This window comes from Salmo salar, chromosome 11 (genome assembly GCF_965601325.2).
Source record: "Salmo salar chromosome 11, fSalSal1, whole genome shotgun sequence".
Classification (NCBI taxonomy): domain Eukaryota; kingdom Metazoa; phylum Chordata; class Actinopteri; order Salmoniformes; family Salmonidae; genus Salmo; species Salmo salar.
Genome location: NC_138301.1, coordinates 10,750,028 through 10,775,362, shown reverse-complemented (window position 1 = coordinate 10,775,362; position 25,335 = coordinate 10,750,028). Strand labels below are relative to the sequence as shown.

General features: G+C 41.9%; 1 protein-coding gene across 7 annotated transcripts in view; it reads right to left on the bottom strand.

Moving 5' to 3' along the window:
* Positions 1–24,351, bottom strand: part of LOC106561954 (PHD finger protein 21A) — a 47,957-nt gene extending 23,606 nt beyond the window's left edge. For 5 of the 7 annotated variants that reach the window (XM_014126435.3, XM_014126429.3, XM_014126434.3 and 2 more), the window contains exons 1-5: positions 24,091–24,351; positions 17,628–17,683; positions 12,985–13,083; positions 11,752–11,784; positions 11,239–11,304 (exon numbers count right to left, since the gene is read on the bottom strand). In XM_014126435.3, coding sequence (XP_013981910.2) covers positions 11,239–11,304; positions 11,752–11,784; positions 12,985–13,083; positions 17,628–17,669 — 240 coding nt within the window. In that variant the 5' untranslated portion in view covers positions 17,670–17,683; positions 24,091–24,351. The remainder of the gene's footprint in view (positions 1–11,238; positions 11,305–11,751; positions 11,785–12,984; positions 13,084–17,627; positions 17,684–24,090) is intronic. The other 2 variants (XM_014126430.3, XM_014126432.3) reach the window with 2 other exon arrangements.
* Between the last annotated feature and the right edge of the window lie 984 nt (positions 24,352–25,335).

Here is a 25,335-nt window from a genome sequence, read left to right as displayed (position 1 = left end):
CACCCATCTCTCTCCTCCCTACCTCCCTCTTCTCTTTCCTGGGCACACAGCAGAGACACACATCCAGACTCACTCAATTGTTCCACGCATGGAGGAGCAGCAGTGATAATAACTGGGCCTCGCAGCAGGGACTCTCGTTAGAGCCTGCAAATACAGCTCCGACGGAGTGCCAGATTAACCAAGCCCAAACCAAACTTGCACCAGCCTTGAAACCAGCCCTGAACCATTCCTGAAGTAGCCATAAAACAGCCCTGCCCACAAATGCCCCATTAGCAAACCTGTGTCCCTAGAGCAATATAAGGGTGATAATAGTATCATGAATACAGAATGCTGAAACTTTACTCCACTGCTTGAAAGTCTGTGTTAATCCATTTGCGACATCTTGATAACGTGTGAGATTTAAGAATAAAAGCATTGACAAAAGATGGGGAACAGGTTTTTTCCTTGGCGTCAATGGTTTAGTCCTTCCATTATACTAGCATATTATCATACAGTCTTTCTATTCCTCACGTTTTCACAAATGGCACAAGTGAAAGAAAACGTCCTCTCACTGTCAACTGCGCTTATTTCAGCAAACTTAACATGTGTAAATAATTGTATAAACATAACAAGATTCAACAACTGAGACAAACTGAACAAGTTCCACAGACATGTGATTAACAGAAATGGAATAATGTGTCCCTGAACAAACGAGGGGTCAAAATCAAAAGTAACAGTCAGTATCTGGTGTGGCCACCAGCTGCATTAAGTACTGCAGTGCATCTCCTCCTCATGGACTGCACCAGATTTGCCAGTTCTTGCTGTGAGATGTTTACCCCACTCTTCCACCAAGGCACCTGCAAGTTCCCGGACATTTCTGGGGGGAATGGCCATTGGCCCTCACCCTCCGATCCAACAGGTCCCAGATGTGCTCAATTGGATTGAGATCCGGGCTCTTCGCTGGCCATGGCAGAACACTGACATTCCTGTCTTGCAGGAAATCACGCACAGAACGAGCAGTATGGCTGGTGGCATTGTCATGCTGGAGGGTCATGTCAGGATGAGCCTGCAGGAAGGGTACCACATGAAGGAGGAGGATGTCTCCCTGTAACGCACAGCGTTGAGATTGCCTGCAATGACAACAAGCTCAGTCCGATGATGTTGTGACACACCGCCCCAGACCATGACGGACCCTCCACCTCCCAATCGATCCCGCTCCAGAGTACAGGCCTCGGTGTAACGCTCATTCCTTCGACGATAAACGCAAATCCGATCATCACCCCTGGTGAGACAAAACCGCGACTCGTCAGTGAAGAGCACTTTTTGAAAGTCCTGTCTGGTCCAGCAACGGTGGGTTTGTGCCCATAGGCGACATTGTTGCCAGTGATGTCTGATGAGAACCTGCCTTACAATAAGCCTACAAGCTCTCAGTCCAGCCTCTCTCAGCCTATTGCAGACAGTCTGAGCACTGATGGAGGGATTGTGCGTTCCTAGTATGACTCGGACAGTTGTTTTCATTCTGTACCTGTCGCGCAGATGTGATGTTCGAAAGTACCGATCCTGTGCAAGTGTTGTTACACGCGGTCTGCCACTGTGAGGACGATCAGCTGTCCATCCTGTCTCCCTGTAGCGCTGTCTTAGGTGTCTTGCAGTACAGCCATAGCAATTTATTGCCCTGGCCACATCTGCAGTCCTCATGCATCCTTGCAGCATGCCCAAGGCACGTTCACGCAGATGAGCAGGGACCCTGGGCAACTTTCTTTTGGTGTTTTTCAGAGTCAATAGAAAGGCCTCTTTAGTGTCCTAAGTTCTCATAAATGTGACCTTAATTGCCTACCGTCTGTAAGCTGTTAGTGTCTTAACAACCGTTCCACAGGTGCGTGTTCATTAATTGTTTATGGTTCATTGAACAAGCAATGGGAAACAGTGTTTAAACCCTTTACAATGAAGATCTGTGAAGTTATTTGGATTTTTACAAATTATCTTTGAAAGACAGGGTCCTGAAAAAGGGATGTTTCTTTTTTTTGCTGAGTTTAGCTTATCAACAGCTGCAAGACTTTTACAGTGAGCCATAATGTCACGTCACAGCCAGTCTGTCTATTCAGTACTGGGCAGGCCAGTTGAGACGAGCCCAACCATCCAGCGCAGTGCCATTTCTCTGGACCCACAGGGCTCCTCTCCTCATAAAATGGCCCGTACTATTCAGACCATTGAGGCTGTCAAAGAAAGGACAGACTGCAGATAAATCGATTCAATTGTGCCTAGTTTCAGTGCCATGGGTCATTATTTCTACAGTGGAGGAGCTCAAGGTGTTTTATTATCCCTGGGTGGGAGCCACACAGGCAGACAGGTATTCCGAGACAATAGAGCTTCCTCATTTAAAGGAGGACCAGCAGCCTTTTCTTTGGAATTCTGCAGACTAAATTGAATAGCACACTTCTTAAAAGAGGAAGGGATCTCCACATAGTATCATAAACACAGAATGCTGGAATTTTACTCTACTGCTTGAAACCTGCTTGAAAATATGGATAAGTCCTGCGCCAACCCACAAAGACATAAGACACCAGCTCACTGACGCACAGTCTCCCTGGAGTACGTTATCAGAGGTAGGTTCAGCCCTTTCTGCTCCCATGTGTCCCAAGTTTATCAGGCCAGATCTGACCAGTGGTTGAACCCCTTTTATTCTCACGGGCATGCTCAGCGGTATACCTCTCAAAAGCCAATAAAATGTAAACTCGCCAACAGAGCTACCATAACGCTCAGAAAGGCAAGCTACTGAGTCTCTACAAATAACAACGAAATGCGACTTTCCTCTTCCATAGTAACAAGGATTTTCTGAGAACTATTCAGATTATTTCCCTTTTATTTCAACAGGGAAGTCATATTGAGACTAGAGTCTCTTTCGCAAATGAGCCCTGCACAATACAAAAACAAGCACATAAAACAGGCAAGTATAGATAAACATAAATATAGACAATATACACATTAAGATACAAAAACACATTCATTTAAAACGAACACATTCTTCATTGTAAAATAAATCAGCTGTCTGAATTGTCCTAGGGACTTCAAAGCATCCAATCAAAACATCTTCTGGAGATTATTTGGAGGGCTTCCTGCACAGCTGCAAAATCAGACTGTAGCGTTGACACAGTCAGGGCAGCAGTCGGGGAAATTGCATACATAATAGTATCAACAACATATCCATGAAATGTAAAAATTTTAACAGATTGACCAACAGCATTCATATAAAATCGTAGAAAGACAGGTCCTCGTATCGACCCCTGCAAAATGCATGGCAGTTTATTTTAAATCCAAGAAGTGAGCTTTATGTCTGGTTTTTTTTGTAAATGAAAAAAAAAAGAAGACATTTTTAAGGGTTTTCAACTGTGCTAAAGACAAGCCCAGTCTGAAATCGATGGCTGGATCATTGCAGCATGATTTATAGAAGCACAGCCTGGCTGCTTCCTTAGCCCCGGTGGGGTGACATCTCCGGAGTTGAGCCTTTTCATTCAATTGTGAGAGAGAGTTTACATCTTTTCAGTCCACACAATGAAAACTGCTGATGTGTGGAACGCTAATAGCCTCTTCCAGGACATTTTAACTAAACGGTTTCTGAAAAAGTTTCTTCACTCATAAAATAAGTAATCCGTGCATTATGGGGGCTATGCGAAGGTCCTAACAAGAATGAATTGCTTATAATGACCTTTTTCAAAAGCTTATTAACAAACAATTCAATTATGACTTCTACGTTTATAAGCAGAACGTCAAAATGCTGTGTTACACAACTTATGTCAAAATTATATTCCTCAAGAACATTGCGGTATCTAACTCCCAATCAAGCCAGTCCAGCAAATAAGTCAGCCAGAATCCTCTCGAAGAGTGTGAAACACTAGATGAAAACAGCTCAGGTTCATGAAATGGCCTGCAGGTTTCTCCACACACACACACACAACCAACCTGACCTTCAGTCAGCGCTTTAATATTTCATTCTTTCTGGTTACAATACAGTGGAGGTCGTGCGGCCAAAAGCACACCGGTGTGACTAATTTCAGCGGGAAAATCCTCAGATTGAGTATTTGTCTTTCACACATAGTAATGGAATGAAGTAATCCTCTCAATTTACCTCTATTCATACAGACAACGAATAGTTCAGTATGATTAAAAAAAAAATGTAAATGCTCTATGGAATGATAATCTAATCGTTCCTGTGATAAGCTACGCTCACCCGACATCGACTTAGTGGAGGCCCCACACTTCACAGAATATAAATCATCTGCTAGTGTGAATTTACAGAAAACACTTTTAAAAATTCATAGCTGAGCTGCTGAAATACTTGGCCAGAGCAGCCTGCCACCCTCGTTAAATGAACCTGGTATTATTCACACTCCGTCAGCAGGTGTCCTGCCTTTCAGCACTGGGCAAAGAGACAGTACTGAGGATTGCTACGCCTGAACTGTGCGATGTAGTAGGGAGTTGTATTTTCCAAAAGGGCCAATATTCCACATAGTTTAGCGCAGAAAACGTGGTAATTAACTACAGTGACCATAATACATTGTGCGCCTACTTCTTTTACGCTTGCTACGTTAGTGTGGGGAAGACAGAGAGAGAGAAGAGACAGAAGAATGTGCAGAATCGAGAAGGATAGAAGCAGTTGTTTAACGAGGTATCTCTACCTGAAAATACATGAGCTATGTCAGGGATGGGCAACTCTGATGGTGGTGGGGGCAACAGCAAAATAACGGAACTCCTCATGAGGGGTAGCAGTTGCTCGCAGGTCTGCGTACCTGTAGCACACGAACACGTGTGAAACTTACTCCTCGGCCTTATGTGTCCCACTTGTGTTGCCTCATTCGCTAGCTTTTGAGGTGGCGCGATCGGCTAAGACGCTTGAGGGAGGACGATCACGTGTGCTAGCAAGGCAGAGGTCCCGAGTTTGCGCCGAATCGGGAGGAAGTGGTACTCACTAAGCAGGCAGCGTGACGTCCACTACATACCCACATGTGCATTCCCCCCCACCCCCACCACATTGCAAGCTAAATATTATAGCAGTCTCCTGCTTGACAGAAAGAAAACGTTTACGTTTTAGAGTTCATTTTGTACAATTCTACACATTTTGCCATGGGACGTAGAGAAAATGTAGTAGTTTTAAAGCAAGTTTTCTGCAACACTACACATTTTGCCATAGGGTGGAGAGAAATGTTTGCAGTTATTTATATGACATTTGAGTGAGGCTGACTAACAAAATCAAATGGGGGTCCCCAGGCTGGTAATTCGACCATGATTGCTAAGTTTAGATAGCTGGCCACTTGACTTACCAATCAACATTGTTTTCCTGACATGGGCTAATTAAGTGACTATCAGTGATTGACATAAGAGAAAAACTTCTAATGGACAGCCAAATTTAGAAATTGCACCTTGTCTATGTTACTACTCTAACTTGCAACAGTAAGTTAAAACTAGAGTCCTTCACTGGTCCAAAAACGTTGGACCTGGGGCTTTCCCAACCGGACCCAATGTGAATAAGTACATTTTTACAATATAGAGACCCATTCCAAACGGACCTGAGGACAACTAGACTCATTCCATATTGGCCTGGTTGGATCCAGACCCAGAGAGGAGGTAGAGAGAAGTGACGCTCTAGCAGGGGCCGTGCCGTGTGTGTAGGCTAATACACAGGGAGGAGGGAGAGATGAGACTGCAACCAACCAAGCCGGCTCACGCTATAGTAGACTAATAGCTGCCATAGCTAGGTTATTCATCATCTAATATGATTACATAGCACCTGTCTTCAAACCGGGAGAAGCTAGTTAAGCTAGCTAGGTAGGCTAATTAAGGCTGCATGCGCTTTTTTTGTCCTACACAGTTAAACAACAACTCTATTCAGAATATAGTAGTAGCAGCCTACCTGTTGGCTCTTGGTCGTTGTAGCCGATCCTTCTCCTTAAACTTCTAATTCCATCATTTTAATTCCATCTTCCATTGAATAGATATCTCCTAACTTTTGCCTCACACAGAGGCTCTATGGCTGGCCTATTGCCAGCCATAGAGCTGGCAATAGGCCAAGCTACACGTGCCACCTACGTGAAAAGCAAAGAGCAGCAACATAAATTCTACAATTTCTCTCTCGCTCTCTCTACTGCAGCAGTCGCGTTTTTAACTATATGGGTCCTTCTGGAAAAGTCAGTTAAAATTACACGTACCTCGAGACAATCATATCTGATTCGACCCGTGACATTATTTAGAATTCTGGATCGGGACCCGCTTGTGTAGTCGGGAACTGGCCCATCCCTGATCTAAGTGGTTGATAATTGGCATTCAGCAGTCATAAAAGTGTGACTTATTTACTTTAAAGAACTACTAAAAATAGTGATTTTGTCATAGTATAGGCAGTTCTACAGAGATGATGACTTGGAATGAAATAATAAAGCAATCAAATAAAACAAATGTATTATACACAATAACTATTTTATTAAATTAAAGTAAGGTGAATAAACAATGGTTAATACGTGATCAGCCGTAATGGGCAGTCACTACCATCATGGGACTTTTATTAATAGTTTATTCTGTGTTGTTACAGCATTCAACCCAAATAATGCATTGAATGTTCCAAAAAAATTGATCGAAACTGAAAACTGATAATTATATATATATATATATATATTTTTTTTTTTTATAATCGAACCGAAACAGAACCAACCTCAAAAATCTAAAAGCACTAATCGCTTAGCACTAATGTGCACACACACACACACACACGAGTAACAAATACATTTCAAACATGTTTCCCTCACGGAGCCGCAAGGTGTGGATTAATTCCATGTAAGTTAAATAATGAAGACATTGACTCCATGTAAAGTGAATACAGGAGAGACTAAGCATATCTTGAGGGGGAAATAAGAAAAGACTGAGAAAGTGCACCGCCACAAGCAGTGTCTGGGTGGGACTATGGGGATGCAGGTTTGATGCTAATTCCAGTAGAATGTTCTCCTTGATTCTCAAAGAACAACTCTCAATAGGTGTTAAACTACTCTTCAGATCAGATACCCATGCATCCCCAGTGAGTAAATGACCAACTACTCGCATAGCACAACCATTAAACAAACATAAAGCTTAAGGGTTCTCAAAACTAATATAGCAACACAAACAGCCTCAATTAAGGTACAACAAAAGTGTCGGCCTCTGCACAAATACCATGCCAATTATTTCTCTTTTGAAAGTGAATACAGGCCCTTTCCCAAACACCATTTAAATTTGACGTTTTAAAAACCTCGTTGGTTGAGCCGACAAAGGGCCTGGAGAGAGGACGATCGATAAGTGACAGGTGGAAAGCAAATGGGATACGTCTACACAAATCACACCCCTTCCTTTAGTCTGTAAAGAAAATTAGACAACAGGGGCAATAGAAACCTTCATCATTCCCAAGACTTGCCCCTCAACCTAACCACAATAACAGGGTAAGTATATATGTAGCAAAGTGATTAAGAGGAAAAACAGCATATCTCCAAAAGCCTGTTCAGTTCAAATCACCAAAACAAAGGCTCTTACAAGAATATGTTAATGGTTGGTTGAGGGGCAAATTCACTAACGCTAGCCTGCAGGCATGCCAGTTGTACTTGTAAGTCAATAACAAATATACTGTACATCAGTGGTGGAAAAAGTACTCAATTGCCATACTTGAGCAAAAGTAAAGATACCTTAATAGAAAATGACTCAAGTAAAAGGGAAAGTCACCCAGTAAAATACTACTAGATTGACGGATAGCCAGGGGCACACTCCAACACTCAGACATCATTTACAAATGAAGCATTTGTGTTTAGTGAGTCCGCCAGACCAGAGGCTGTAGGGATGACCAGGGATGTTCTCTTGATAAGTGTGTGAATTGGACGGTTTTTCTGTCAAAATGTAACGAGTACTTTTGGATGTCAGGGAAAATGTATGGAGTAAAAAGTACATCATTTTCTTTAGGAATGTAATGAATTAAAAGCTGGCAACAAAAAAATATATTATACACTACCGTTCAAAAGTTTGGGGTCACTTAGAAATGTCCTTGTTTTTTAAAGAAAACCTCATTTTTTGTCCATTAAAATAACATAAAATTGATCAGAAATACAGTGTAGACATTGTTAATGTTGTAAATGACTATTGTAGCTTGAAACTCGAGGCTCTACTGGACCGGGTTATGTGTTGTGACGCTAGCCACAATAAGGATTACGCACAATAGTCGAATTTGCAGTTTGCCTTCAAAATAAAAGTGTGTCATTGACAGTGATGCAAATGAATACAAATTGTAGAATTATGACATACTTTTATTTTGAAGGCTAACCGCAAAGTCCACTGTTGTGGCTAATCCTTATTGTGACTAGCGTCACATAGATGGGTCTGACCACCATTAATCAATTAAGAACTGTCTTATAAATTAGGGTTATTTTAGATGATGACACCTAGCTATATAGTTAGCTAACTAACTATAGCTACTGAAACAGATGTCGTTTTGCTATGTTTTTGGGGAAGAACATTGTTTGCATCCATGAGCTGGCTAGCTTTTTTTAATGACCTACACTGGAGGCGCGCGAGACAACTTTACCAGAATCATAGCATACGTATCGATGAATCATTGTGACATATGAAATACGAGTGATAGTGTAATCAATGTGTAGAAATCTGATTGAGAATGTGACGACTGAACAAATGAACAACGAAACAGCACAGCAAGTAAGTGAAAAAAATAGGTTTAGATTATGTTTTACTGGTAATGGGGACATACGTAAATGCCAACAAAAGAACTTTTTGGTCAGTGTGGTGTGTGTGTAACCTTAATTTAACTAGGCAAGTCAGTTAAGAACAAATTCTTATATACACTGCTCAAAAAAATAAAGGGAACACTTAAACAACACAATGCAACTCCAAGTCAATCACACTTCTGTGAAATCAAACTGTCCACTTAGGAAGCAACACTGATTGACAATAAATTTCACATGCTGTTGTGCAAATGGAATAGACAACAGGTGGAAATTATAGGCAATTAGCAAGACACCCCCAATAAAGGAGTGGTTCTGCAGGTGGTGACCACAGACCACTTCTCAGTTCCTATGCTCCCTGGCTGATGTTTTGGTCACTTTTGAATGCCGGCGGTGCTTTCACTCTAGTGGTAGCATGAGACGGAGTCTACAACCCACACAAGTGGCTCAGGTAGTGCAGCTCATCCAGGATGGCACATCAATGCGAGGTGTGGCAAGAAGGTTTGCTGTGTCTGTCAGCGTAGTGTCCAGAGCATGGAGGCGCTACCAGGAGACAGGCCAGTACATCAGGAGACGTGGAGGAGGCCGTAGGAGGGCAACAACCCAGCAGCAGGACCGCTACCTCCACCTTTGTGCAAGGAGGAGCAGGAAGAGCACTGCCAGAGCCCTGCAAAATGACCTCCAGCAGGCCACAAATGTGCATGTGTCTGAGGGTGGTATGAGGGCCCGACGTCCACAGGTGGGGGTTGTGCTTACAACCCAACACCGTGCAGGACGTTTGGCATTTGCCAGAGAACACCAAGATTGGCAAATTCGCCACTGGCGCCCTGTGCTCTTCACAGATGAAAGCAGGTTCACACTGAGCACATGTGACAGACGTGACAGTCTGGAGACGCCGTGGAGAACGTTCTGCTGTCTGCAACATCCTCCAGCATGACCGGTTTGGCGGTGGGTCAGTCATGGTGTGGGGTGGCATTTCTTTGGAGGGCCGCACAGCCCTCCATGTGCTCGCCAGAGGTAGCCTGACTGCCATTAGGTACCGAGATGAGATCCTCAGACCCCTTGTGAGACCATATGCTGGTGCGGTTGGCCCTGGGTTCCTCCTAATGCAAGACAATGCTAGACCTCATGTGGCTGGAGTGTGTCAGCAGTTCCTGCAAGAGGAAGGCATTGATGCTATGGACTGGCCCGCCCGTTCCCCAGACCTGAATCCAATTGAGCACATCTGGGATATCATGTCTCGCTCCATCCACCAACGCCACGTTACACCACAGACTGTCCAGGAGTTGGCGGATGCTTTAGTCCAGGTCTGGGAGGAGATCCCTCAGGAGACCATCTGCCACCTCATCAGGAGCATGTCCAGGCGTTGTAGGGAGGTCATACAGGCACGTGGAGGCCACACACACTACTGAGCCTCATTTTGACTTGTTTTAAGGACATTACATCAAAGTTGGAACAGCCTGTAGTGTGGTTTTCCACTTTAATTTTGAGTGTGACTCCAAATCCAGACCTCCATGGGTTGATAAATTGGATTTCCATTGATTATTTTTGTGTGATTTTGTTGTCAGCACATTCAACTATGTAAAGAAAAAAGTGTTTAATAAGATTATTTCATTCATTCAGATCTAGGATGTGTTATTTTAGTGTTCCCTTTATTTTTTTGAGCAGTGTACAATGACAGCCTACCCCGGCCAATCCCGGACGACGCTGAACCAATTGTGCGCCACCCTATGGGACTCCCAATCACGGCCAGATGTGATACAGCCTGGATTCGAACCAGGGACTGTAGTAACACCTCTTGCACTGAGATGCAGTGCCTTAGACTGCTGCGTCTATTTGTGTGTGTTAACTATTTAACTGTACTAGAATGCTTAAAAAGGCTGCTAAAATTTTAAATATCGGTATCGTTTTTTTTTGTGCAAGGAAAATATCGGAATCGACCAAAAATGTAATATCGGTGCATCACTAACAGATACCCCCCCAAAAAACTACTTAAGTAGTACTTAAGTACTTTACACCACTGCTGTACATGGGTCCGATAAACTGTTAAAGTCTCAAATGACTCTTATCTCTACCTATCCCATGGTTGTCAATGGATGTGAATATTAACAGCGTCACAGAGAGTGCTGCTTTTTAGTACCATGAAACTGGATCAGTCAGAAACCTACTCTAAGCCCTTAGCCTCAAGCAGGAGACAAAACCCAACTCAAAGTGATCCCAGGCTCACACCCTCAACTCTACAGAAATCATCCATCACGTGCAGTAGCATGCAGGACTCTTAGATCTGCCACATTGACTTGTCTAGAAAAAGACAAGGAAAAAAAGAAGGAAAAAAAAGAAGAAGAAAGGATAGCTCTGGCAGGAAGTGAAAGTAGGCTCTGTCATGCAGAGAACCTCTAGCATTTTAATACACAGTGCAGTAATGTAAGACTGGGGAAAACCTTGGTGTGTGCCAGTGAGATGGTACATGAAATCCCAGAGCCACCCACAGGTCTCCTCTCCTGTTTCAGTTGCCTACCTGCTTCTCACTCAGCGCTGTGATCTTGGCTTGAAGTTCATGGAGCTGCTTCTTCAAATCAGCATTCTGCAACAACAACAAAAAAAGAGAGCAACAAGCTTGTTATAGCTCCCTTACACATAGCTGTGAAGAACTACTAATTTGTGACAGCTGAGTTGGATTTGAGTGCTATGTGGGGACTGTGCCAAACTCCGGGTGCTGTATTTGTGTGCGTGTGTGTAGGTGTGGCGCAAAGAGCCGAGACAGCAGCTTTAACTAGCATGATGTCCAAGCTAAAATGACTGTGCACACCGTTTTTCCACGGGACGAGCGAAGTGAGGTGGAAAGAGTAATCCCCTCACATCACTGGGCTACCACAGCCACAGCTGTCAGCCACATGAGGGGGAACTCAGAGCTGGGATGTAGGGACACCACTGAATTGTGGGATGGGCTGCTGCTACAGCAGAAAGCGTATACTGTATTTGGGCCTTGCAATCTGGTACAACCGCCTTGGTGACAGGCGGCGGGGCTTACCTGTGGATCCTGCTTCATCTGGGACACTAGTTTCTGTGAGAGAGAAATCATAGAAAGTTATCAACAACCACAAAACAAATTCATTGATACACATAATATATTGCAATGAGAGAGGCTTTCCTAACATGTCAAATGTTTCTTAATGGTTTGAGAAAAGGTTTTGCAATAGGTTTTTACGTGTTTCCTGAGAGAACATTCCTGTCGCTCACCCCCCTTTAAAACGCAGCAGTACCTAATGCATTCTTGTTGTCACAGCCATACAAACTGTAGACACAGTGGCCCCCAGAGGCACCTTCCAATACTGCAACCTTAGAGCACATTCATGGCTCCCCACTGTACAATCCATTCCAGACAAACAAGGAGGTTCATGCTCAACTGGATGGGCCACACCGGGAACTACATTCAGTGGTTGCGAATAGGAACACCATACTGACTGCACTGAACATGTGGGTCTCTCTAATGTGATCAGTCTCATAGTAATGAACACATGCCCCGTTTGCATTTTTCTATAAAGGAGTACATCTGGCTAGTGATAGATGTGTGGGGATAAGTTTTCCTCATGTTTCTGGTTTCTGTATTTGGGTTGAACCAGATGGAGGGTATCACGCACCAAACCTCAAAACAGAAACATTATGGATGGCAGGAAAATACAAACCATAAGACATACATACACTCCTACAAAAAAAGGGTTCCAAAAGGGTTCTTCGGCTGTCCCCATAGGAGAACCCTTTTTGGTTCCATGTAGAACCCTCTTTGGAAAGGGTTCTGCATTGAACCAATAAAATTGTTCTACTTGGTACCAAAAAGGGTTCTTCAAAGGGTTCTCCTTTGGGGACAGCTGAAAAACCCATTTAGGTTCTAGATAGCACCTTTTTTTCCCTAAGAGTGTAGAGTATACATTTAACAGGATGAACTATATTTTTCTGACCCAAACCCGACACTAAACCATACTTAAAGGACAATCGCTGAAGGAAGAGGCCGGGGGAAGCAGAGTAGAGGACGGTGGATAAGCTGACAGATAGGATGAGTCTAAGGAGAAAGTATTCATGGAGCAGTCTTGAGGGCAAGAATCTGATGGAGTGAATTAACAATAACCCAACCATATTCTGTTTCACAGTTGGGTGTGTTACCAACTTCCCTCCCGAAACACCTCTGATGATAATTTCCAGGTTAATCAAGTAAACAAATGGTGGTTAAATGGCAGAAAAACATAGAAACGCATAGTCCCATTACCTGATGAACCTGTATTTCCGCTTTCAGGGCCTCTTGGAGGGTCTGTAATTCCATCATTGATCCTTTCTGTCGGAAGCTCAGTCCGGGACAGCTTTCAGCCTGTTCAGCCAGGAAGAAGGATATGTTATCCCTTCATTCAACAAGAATACTAATATGTCAACATAAAGACTTGTGACAGTGAAATCAAGTTGTGCTGATAACAAAGCAATGACATGGCATCAGGCCACAGAACACTGTAAAAATGGAGATGTTATCTATCACCTTGAGTAAAGGTGGACGTTAAAGTAGACATTTCCAAAACACTTCACATTGAATTACTAGTTTATAAACATGTATGTATGCATGTATGCATGTACACACATACATATACATACACACATATACAGTTGAAGTCGGAAGTTTACATACACTTAGGTTGGAGTCATTAAAACTTGTTTTTCAACCACTCAACAAATTTCTTGTTAACAAACTATAGTTTTTGCAAGTCGGTTAGGACATCTACTTTGTGCATGACACAAGTGATTTTTCCAACAATTGTTTACAGGCAGATTATTTCACTTATAATTCACTGTATGACAATTCCAGTGGGTCAGAAGTTTACATACACTAAGTTGACTGTGTCTTTAAACAGCTTGGGAAATTCCAGAAAATGATGTCATGGCTTTAGAAGCTTCTGATAGGCTAATTGACATCATTTGAGTCAATTGGAGGTGTACCTGTGGATGTATTTCAAGGCCTACCTTCAAACTCTGTGCCTCTTTGCTTGACATCATGGGAAAATCAAAAGAAATCAGCCAAGACCGCAGAAAAAAAATTGTAGACCTCCGCAAGTCTGGTTCATCCTCGGGAGCAATTTCCTTACGCCTGAAGGTACCACGTTCATCTGTACAAACAATAGTACGAAAGTATAAACACCATGGGACCACGCAGCCGTCATACCGCTCAGGAAGGAGCCGCGTTCCGTCTCCTAGAGATGAACGTACTTTGGTGCGAAAAGTGCAAACCAATCCCAGAACAACAGCAAAGGAACTTGTGAAGATACTGGAGGAAACGGATACAAAAGTATCTATATCCACAGTAAAACGAGTCCTATATCGACATAACCTGAAAGGCCGCTCAGCAAGGAAGAAGCCACTGCTCCAAAACCGCCATAAAAAAGCCAGACTACGGTTTGCAACTGCAAAGTACAAAGATCGTACTTTTTGGAGAAATGTCCTCTGGTCTGATGAAACAAATAGAACTGTTTGGCCATAATGACCATCGTTATGTTTGGAGGAAAAAAGGGGAGGCTTGTAAGCCGAAGAACACCATCCCAACTGTGAAGCACGGGGGTGGCAGCATCATGTTGTGGGGGTGCTTTGCTGCAGGAGGGACTGGTGCACTTCACAAAATAGATGGCATCATGAGGTAGGAAAATTATGTGGATATATTCAAGCAACATCTCAAGACATCAGTCAGGATGTTAAAGCTTGGTCGCAAATGGGTCTTCCAAATGGACAATAAACCCCAAGCATACTTCCGAAGTTGTGGCAAAATGGCTTAAGGACAACAAAGCCAAGGTATTGGAGTGGCCATCACAAAGCCCTGACCTCAATCCTATAGAACATTTGTGGGCAGAACTGAAAAAGCGTGTGCGAGCAAGAAGGCCTACAAACCTGACTCATTTACACCAGCTCTGTCAGGAGGAATGGGCCAAAATTCACCCAACTTATTGTGGGAAGCTTGTGGAAGGCTACCTGAAACGTTTGACCTAAGTAAATCAATTTAAAAGGCAATGCTACCAAATACTAATTGAGTGTATGTAAACTTCTGACCCACTGGGAATGTGATGAAAGAAATAAAAGCTGAAATAAATCATTCTCTACGATTATTGTGACGTTTCACATTCATACAATAAAGTGGTCATCCTAACTGACCTAAGACTTGGAATTTTTACTAGGATTACATTTCAGGAATTGTGAAAAACTGAGTTTAATTTAAATGTATTTGGCTAAGGTGCATGTAAACCGCTGACTTCAACTGTACACACACACACACACACACACACACACACACACACACACACACACACACGTGACAAAAATGTTTTTTCTTAAAGTTTAAAACAACCAATCTTTTTGCGGGTTCCCATTAAAACGACAAGAAAATGTCATTAAAATTCCATGTGAATTCACAATGCAGCTGTGCTGCTGCCAGCAAAGGTTTGGGTCTCACGGTGCGTCCCTTTCTGATGGTTAAGCATTGCACCTGTACTACAATTACTGTACCTCAGTTCCACCACCTTCTCATTTAACTTCTCAAAGTATTGCCAGACAGGACTTCGCTGTTGTCGCTTGCCTTTCTCATTTTTCCAACTGTTAACAGCGATGATGTGGTGGTGGAGAATTGACTCCAAAATAATTGATTCCTCTTCTCCTTGCATGTCGACTCCCTGTGTTGACTCCCATTTCTGAGTGTCAAGATTGTGACAGCTAAGTTGGGGTGTGTGTGTTATGTGGGGAGTGTGCCAAGCTCGGGGTGCTGTGTGTGTGTGTGTGGTGTAAAGATCAGAGAAAGCAGCTTTAACTAGCATGAAGTTCAAGCTAAAATGACTGTGCACACCGTTTTCCAAGAGACGAGTGAACACAAAACGCTCGCATCTTTCAAAGCGAACTAGCGAGAGACAATGAGAGAGGGGAGGGGCACAGTATAGGCAGGCCGGATACCAAGTAGACGAAGTCAGAGCTAGTGCACTAGGCAATCAAAAGCTGCATCTCACATCATTAGCAAAGAGAAAGAGCAGGCGAGCCAGCGAGTGGGAGAGGTGTGAATACAGTGCCTTCTGAAAGTATTCAGACCCCTTGAACTATTCCACATTTTGTTACATTAGCATTATTCTAAAATTGATTAAATTGTATTTTTTTTTACTCATCAATTTACACACAATTCCCCATTATGACAAAGCAAAAACAGTTTTTTACAAATTTGTGCAAATTAAAATAAAATAAAAACTGAAATATCACATTTACATAAGTATTCAGACCCTTTACTAAGTACTTAGTTGAAGCACCTTTGGTAGTGATTACAGCCTTGAGTCTTCTTGGGTATGACACTACAAGCATGGCTCACCTGTATTTGGGGAGTTTCTCCCATTTGTCTTTGCAGATCCTCTCAGGCTCTGTCAGGTTAGATGGGGAGCGTCGCTGCACAGCTATTTTCAGGTCTCTCCAGTCCGGGCTCTGGCTGGGCCACTCAAGGACATTCAAAGACTTGCCCAAAGCCACTCCTGCGTTGTCTTGGCTGTGTGCTTAGGGTTGTTGTCCTGTTGGAAGGTAAACCTTCACCCAGTCTGAGGTCCTGAGCACTCTGGAGCAGCTTTTCATCAAGGATCTCTGTACTTTTCTCTGTTCATCTTTCCCTTGATCCCGACTAGTCTCCCTGTCGCTGCCGCTGAAAAACATCCCCACAGCATGATGCTGCAACCACCATGCTTCATTGTAGGGATGGTGGCAGGTTTCCTCCAGACGTGACGCTTGGCATTCAGGCCAAAGAGTTCAATCTTGGTTTCATCAGACCAGAGAATCTAGTTTCTCATGGTCTAAGAGTCTTCAGGTGCCTTTTGGCAAACTCCAGGCGGTCCGTCATGTGCCTTTTACTGAGGAGTGGCTTCCCTCTGGTCACTCTACAATAATGGTCTGATTGGTGGAGTGCTGCAGAGAGTTGTCCTTCTGGAAGTTTCTCACATCTCCACAGAGGAACTCTGACAAAGCTATAGAGTGACCATCGGGTTCTTGGTCACCTCTCTGACCAAGGCTTTTCTCCCCGATTGCTCAGTTTGGTCGGGCGGCCAGCTCTAGGAAGAGTCTTGGTTGTTCCAAATTTCTTCCATTTAAGAATGATGGAGGCCACTGTATTTTTCAGAACCTTCAATGCTGCTGAAATATTTGATTATCCTTCCCCAGATCTGTGCCTGAACACAATCCTGTCTCGGAGCTCTACGGACAATTCCTTCGACCTCATGGCTTGGTTTTTGCTCTGACATGCACTGTCAACTGTGGGACCTTATATAAACAGGTGTGTGCCTTTCCAAATCATGTCCAATCAATTGAATTTACCACAGGTGGACTCCACTCAAGTTGTAGAAATATCTCAAGGATGATCAATGGAAACAGGATGTAACTGAGCTCAAATAAGGTATCTGTTTTTTATTTTTAATACATTTGCAAAAAATCTAAAAACCTGTTTTCGCTTTGTCGTTATAGGGTATTGTGTGTTGATTGCTGAAAAAATTATAATATTTAATCCATTTTAGAATAAGGCTGTAACGTAACAAAATGTGGAAAAAGTCAAGGGGCCTGAATATGTCTTGGTTATCTGTATCTTTCAATGTCTTATCGAACATGCCTCGCAAATTCACCAAAGTAGCCTTAAGTTTACATCTTCCTCTCTGGTTTTAATTAAATTACACAACTTTCCCGAGGCCTTTATAGCCTATCGTCTAGTTAGACTATAACATGTAAAATCATATGTTTTGTGATAACTGCACTGTGATTAAAATGTTCAGTTATGTGTTAAGGATCCCAATTGCATTTAAACGTTCACACCCTTAATACACACACACACACACACACACATCCACACACCATACATGTTCATGGCTTTACCTTCACACAGTCTTCAGTTTTGAACACCATCCAATTTTGCATTGAGGGGGTGGCAGCTGTGACACAAAAAAGAGGGAATCAGATAAGCCACTCCACTTAAATAATGTTGCAGTACAACGTCCAGCAGCATGTCATAGTATGGGCTTTCCTCACCCACAGCAGGGGCACAAAACACTTGCTGTCCACTCTATTCTCTCACACCGTAGAGCCCATTCAGAGACGTCAGGGCCCAAGGCTACTCCACTAAGTCGTTAGATTGTGATATGCCAGAGAAGATTCAGCATAATGTTTTGGAATTGTTTTTTTTCTGACTACCCTCTGTTCTCTTGGCCTGGTTGGACCTTTAAAGTATTAATAGTACATTAGACAATTTTCTGTTCTACAGTAACGGGATAAAACAAATGCAGTATTTTTTTTGGAAGACAGTTTGATAATCGTTGACATTTAAATACAGATTCTGATATTCTGTACAACTTATTTAAAAGTAACCTACTGATTTCTGATAGTGAACTATAATGCTAATGTTACCGGTGTGAAATGGCTAGCTAGTTAGCGGGGTGCGCGCTAATAGCGTTTCAATCGGTGACGTCACTTGCTCTGAGACCTTGAAGTAGTTGTTTCCCTTGCTCTGCGTGGGCCCCGGCTTTTGTGGAGCGATAGGTAACGATGCTTCGTGGGAGGCAGTTGTTGATGTGTACAGAGGGTCCCTGGTTCGAGCCCAGTTAGGGGCGAGGAGAGGGACGCTAGCATGTGTTATACTAAGAAAATAAAGAGAGACAAATGTGCAAACTCCCCAAAACATCCTACTAGTTTTGTACACTGTGTGTGAGCAATTCATAGAGAGTGAAAACGGGGAAAGAGAGCGAGTCAAATCGCAGCAGCGTTACAGCCTCCCAGCCGGCGGATTGATTTTTGGCCAGGGCCTTGTGCCAAGAGAACAATAATAACATTGGAGCCATTACATGGGCTCACCACCTGGCTGAGTGGACTGGCTTCCTCCCTCTCCCATTTTTTCACTCTCTCTCTGTCTCCTGCTATCCTCATATCCTTCGCTCACTATCCTTGAGAACATGCCAACTTCTGGGGAAGGGTGTATATAGGTAAAACACAGTCCAGGTGTGCATTAGTGATGGGGGAATAAATCGATAGTTACCTATTTTATTTGGGGGAAATAACTGTATACTGCAGCCTGCAAATGAGTTTTATTTTGTTCAGTAGGTAAACATGATATATTATTTTGGGCTACTATACAGTGTCTTCGGAAACTATTCAGACACCTTGACTTTTTCCACATTTTGTTACGTTACAGACCTTATTCTGAAATGGAATAAATCGTTTTTTCCCCTCATCAATTTACACAAAATACCCCATAATGATAAAGCAAAAACAGGTTTTTAAAAATGTATGCTAATTTATCACAAATAAAATAAGTATTCAGACCCTTTACTCAGTACTTAGTTGAAGCACCTTTGGCACTGATTACAGCCTTGAGTCTTCTTGGGTATGATGATACAAGCTTGGCACACCTATAGTTGGGGAGTTTATCCCATTCTTCTTTGCAGATCCTCTCAAGCTCTGCCAGGTTAGATGGGGAGTGTTGCTGCACACCTATTTTCAGGTCTCTCCAGAGATGTTTGATCGGGTCCGGGCTCTGGCTGGGCCACTCAAGAACACTCAGAGACTTGTCCCAAAGCCACTCCTATGTTGTCTTGGCTGTGTGCTTAGGGTCTTTGTCCTGTTGAAAGGTGAACCTTCGCCCCAGTCTGAGGTCCTGAGCACTCTGGAGCACGTTTTCATCAAGGATCTCTGTACTTTGCTCAGTTCATCTTTCCCTCGATCCCGACTAGTCTCCCTGTCGCTGAAAAACATCCCCACAGCATGCTGCCACCACCATGCTTCATTGTAAGGATTGTGCCAGGTTTCCTCCAGACGTGACGCTTGGCATTCAGGCCAAAGAGTTCAATCTTGGTTTCATCTGACCAGAGAATCTAGTTTCTCATGGTCTAAGAGTCTTTATGTGCCTTTTGGCAAACTCCAAGCAGGCTGGCATGTGCCTTTTACTGAGGAGTGGATTCTGTCTGACCATAAAGGCCTGATTGGTGGAGTGCTGCAGAAATGGTTGTCCTTCTGCAAGGTTCTCCTATCTCCACAGAGGAGCTCTGTCAGAGTGACCATTGGGTTCTTGGTCACCTCCCTGACCAAGGCCCTTCTCCCCCAATTGCTCTGTTTGGCCTGGTGGCCAACTTTAGGAAGAGTCTTGGTGGTTCCAAACTTCTTCCATTTAAGAATGATGGAGGCCACTGTGTTCTCGGGGACCTTCAAAGCTGCAGAAATGTTTTGGTACCTTTCCCCAGATCTGTGCCTCGACAAAATCCTGTCTCGAAGCTCTACGGACAATTCCATCCACCTCACGGCTTGGTTTTTGCTCTGACATGCACTGTCAACTGTTGGGACCTTATATAGACAGGGGGGTTCATTTCCAAATCATGTCCAATCAATGGAATTTACCACAGGTTGACTCCAATCGTGTTGTCGAATCATCTGAAGGATGATCAATGGAAACAAGACGTACCCGAGCTCAGTTTCGAGTCTCAGCAAACGGTCTGAATACTTACGTAAATAAGGTATTTCAGTTTTTAGATATATATATATATACACACACACACACACACACACACACACACACACACACACACACGTGTACAAATATCTAAAAACCTGTTTTCACTGTAATTATGGGGTATTGTGTCGATTACTGGGGAAAAAGAACAAGGCTGTAATGTAACGTAACAAAATGTTGAAAAAGTGATGCAATCTGAATACTTTCCGAATGTACTGTAGGTAGCGTTAGCTAGCGCTAGTCGGCTGTACCTGCGGAAAAACTACGGTATTTTTCATCCTATAGCTTGTTCTCCATCATCTTTTTAAATAGTGAGCCAACATATTTTCAGCACTTTTACTTCCATGACTGATCAAAACTTGTTTTCTCATGCTCTCTCTTGTCTCTCAGCAGCAGACAAATAGTGAGCAGTATGTTTGGAACATCAAAACGCCAATACAATCGCAGTGTCGAATCGCAATACTTATAGAATTGTGAGAATCGCAATACATATCGTATCGGGACCTAAATATTAAGATAATATCTGGAGGTCCCTGGCAATTCCCAGCCTTAGTGTACATATCAGGAAGCTGATCTACTATTCAAATGATCTAGCAGAAGTACACTGCTTTTTCATACTGTAGGTTACTAAAAGTCTGTAAGAGTTCCAGTAATTTCAATTCAGGAAATAGTCTATATCCCTTGATTTTGAAGAATATGACATGTTAATACATTATCAAAACCAAAAAACGAAAGACCACTTAGTCCATTGTTTTTGATATCACAGAAAACTTTGTAAACAATTCTTTATAGCTTCAAATTATGTTGAAAAAACGTTACAGTATGTCGCTCTCATGGAATGTCATTGCTTGAACACCATAGCCTACAGGCATATATTAAAAACGAGTGCTATTTGCACATAAAAGTGTCATGCATTAAATGCATTTGCACCATTGTTTTTGTTTTGTTCATGGTCCACTCTTTGATGGTATGCACAACTTATAGTGTGAGAGTTAGGACATTGCAATGAAAGATCTAATCATCAACTGATACAGTGGCTTTATTTTCTAAAACCTGTACTTTCTGCAGAAATCCTTGAAATTGTTCATGATGTGCATACTAAATGTTAATACTATAGGTATAACAGTTGTAGGCCTACCAACCTGGACTCAGGGGTATGCGTAACATAGTAAATGTAAATCCAGAACACTCCAATTAGTATGATATGTTTCGTTTCATATGGTATGTATTAATTTGTGGATGTCCATCATCCATTTCATATGATGTTACGAATTGCAATTCGTTCAATCAAATATAATTGTATTAGTCACATGAGCCGAATACAACAGGTGTAGACCTTACAGTGAAATGTTTACTTTACGAGCCCCTAACCAACAGTGCAGTTTCAAAAAAATATATGGATAAGAATATGAGATAAAAGTAACAAGTAATTAAAGAGCAGTAGTAAAAAAATAACAATATATACAGGGGGGTGCTGGTACAGAGTCAATGTGCAGGAGCACCGGCTAGTTGAGGTGGTAAGTACATGTAGGTAGAGTTATTAAAGTGACTATGCATAGATGACAACAGAGAGTGCCAGTGGTGTGGAGAGGAGGTTGGAACCTAAAAAAAAAATCTAATCGTTTCGTTCTGAACAGAACCATTATTTGATCTGTATAGGAAAGTCGTTATGCGCAAATTGTATTTTGCTTAACAGCATGGTTTAATCATAATGAAAGACAAACACAAACACTGTGCTGCCAGTCACTAAGGACAGACCAGTGTAGCTAGCTGACAAGCTTGTGTGTGCAGAACAGCACTAGAATGAAAAACACGTCTTACCTTTTTGAAGTTAGTTAAATCCAATGTGAAACCTGATAACTATAGTATCCTTAACTAGCATTGAAAACGTTAATCCATTCTTCTCTAATTAAACATATCTCCATAATATCAAAATCACACTTGTAACGTCGTCAGTAGGCTAGTAACCTACGCTTCAGAGGGGGAGGGGCAGGTAGCCTACACACACACACACACACACACACACACACACACACACGTTTCTGAGTGACAGAGTAAAGGCTTTGCATAGGCACTTTGTTGGATTTTTGGGGGACTGGAAAGAAAATGTCAGGAACGTAAAATAATGTTATTAACTGGGTCCCATACTTTTAAAATAACAGTTCTGTTCCGGAACAGTATAGATCACGTTCATTTCTGGTTCTGTTCATCAAATAACATTTGAACACCACAGCATCTCTGAGGATAGAATCAGTGCCCTGAAGAATTTAGGCTGTTCTGGAGGGAAAAGGGGTCAGAACCAGTACTGGATGGGTGCTAATTAGCTAAAATGCTATTGTTGTCCGTGATGAGATTCGAACATGCAACTGCTGGGTTACTAGACGTTCGCGTTATACACACACCCTACTTTTGTTTTTGCCTTAAGTAACATTCTGTCTTTAGTAACAATACCAAACGTAACATATCATACTAATTTGGATTTTCTCGGTTTACGTTTACTATGTTACGTCTAGTCTATGTGACCAGGCTTTGCCTACATATGGTCTAATCAAATCAAATTGTATCGGTTGCATACAAATATTTAGGGGATGTTATTGCGAGTGTAGCGAAATGCTTGTGCTCCTAGCTCCAACAGTGCAGTAAGTGAGTACAACAATGAGTAGCCTTCCTACATTGTAATTCCGCTGCACCTGTTTAAATACATGATGTAAAGTGGGGCCAAACATGAACGTGATGCAAAACTAGAAATGTACGCTACAGATGGGTCGACTTATACGTCCTACTCCTAAAGTGGCCTACTTGACACGTCACTGCACCCGTCTGTCACTCAAAGAAACTAATAATTAGGGCATCGTTTAATAAAAACTGATACAATATCAAGCGTCCCAATCTCAGCCGTTCGACTGGAATAGGGCCTACCAACTACCCCCACTATTTCACCAGCTAGGCCACATTTATATGGGGGGGAATAACTGTATAGCGAATCCTGAGAATGAGTTATATCTTGTTCAGTAGGTAAATATTCTTCTTTCTCAGAGTAGGCTAGTATGTGGGGCACCAGGAGAAACTATTGAATTCCCACTTGATTCCGGCATAACTAAATTAACTAAAGATCATTCACGAGCTGGAGTTGTTCCTCCAAATAGCAAGTTGGTTGTCCAATGAGAATCCGCTTAGTTATTTTACACTATTAACTTAAATATCACATGGTATAAACTTGAAAAATAAATGAACTACGCAAGAGCAGGAGATGCACATGTCAAACCTCTTTGGGAATAAAATACAAGAACTTATGTGATACGTTTTATTTTTACGTGAAATGGTAACCTACTCAATAGCATTCACTAACGCTTTTGTGGCGCTATTACGTGTTACTCGTCGCGACACAAGCGTTCCTGTACGAAAAAAGAAACAGAGGGCAAGCAACAAAGCATTCGTTCAACTAAAAAGCAGACCAATTGACTTATTCACATCTTATTATCCGTCTGAAATGGATGACTGCCCGGCAGTTCGCTACACAACGAAATACATTTGAATTGTGCTTTGAAATTCTTCGCAAACGGTGTTTTTATTGTATAACTGAGGCGTAAAGCTTAGCGCAAGTTAGAATCATCCCCTTTACGCACTACGTTCAATACCCTCCAATAGCAAGGCACTTATAAAATATCACCCAACTCCTAGAATATGGATATATGAACAAAACGATTGCTCAGCGACTGCTTTCCTTCGACTAAAATGCGAATACACTTGATCTAAAACGACAATATTAATCAAATAAAAGAGAGTAGCAGGGATGGAAATGAAAGTTCTTATAATAATAGAAAGATCCCGAGATGTTCTTACCCTCCTCTTTTACTCACTTGAGCAGCAGCCAACCCTGCTCTTCTCACACAAATTATTTAAATAAATATTTACAAACACCGTAGTACTTCTTCACCGAAAAACGCCCAGAGCGTGTATTTATCCACTTAATATCCAAATACACTCCATTGCATATGATGTGATTTTCCCGATAATTTTCCCCACTATTTAATTTGAGTATAAAGAGAAAAACTGAGATACAGAACAAGAACTCTTCGTCAATCTCATTCACCCCCCTATCCTGAGCACATTGCACATCAATGCGCGTAGGAAGAGTGAGCGAGAACGGGGCAGGGAAAACTAAGGGGCACTTAACACAAAACAAGTCACCAATGGCTCTGATTGATTCAATAATATCATTAAAGTATTAAATCGATTCAGTATATTGTGATGCTATGTATAGATACAGATGAAATCGCATTTAGTAGAGGATCTACTTTATGTGACGGTGCGGCGAATTTATTTCCCTTTGCCTAAGGAACGGAGGTGATATGCCTCCATTGCCTAGGAAAAAAACCCGGATGTAGACTTGATGAAACGCTTCGTATGTACAGACCACTTTCACGAATTGTCGGACACAAATACCCCAACTCTTTGCAATGATATACCACATTCAGAAGCTTTGATCATAGTCAGACAGACAAACACGTACAAATCCGATATTGTTACTTACTAACGTGAATAAATGCAATTGTAGATAATAATTTGTTCTTAACTGACTTGCCTAGTTAAATAAAGGTTAATATATATATATATAAAACATTTTATATATATATATATTTATTTATTTATATATTTATATATATATATATATATATATATATATATATATATATATATATATATATATTATATATATATATAAAATGTTTTGTTAGAAGAATTGAGGTTGATAATGATGTAAGGCTTGACCAAACTAGCTGACACCAATAGGCACATACTTTTCCCACATTTTGTTGGAACATTTTTAAATGGATTAATTTGATATTTTGTGCCACTGATCTACACACAATACCCCATATTGTCAAAGTGTAATTGTGTTTTACATTTTTTTTACACAATACATTTTTTAAATCTGAAATGACTTGAGTCAACCCCTTTGTTATGGCAAGCCTAAATACGTTCAGGAGTAAAAATGTGCTTCACAAGTCACATAATAAGTTGCTGGACTCATTCTGAGTGCAATAATAGTGTTTAACATGATTTTTGAGTAATTACCCCATCTCT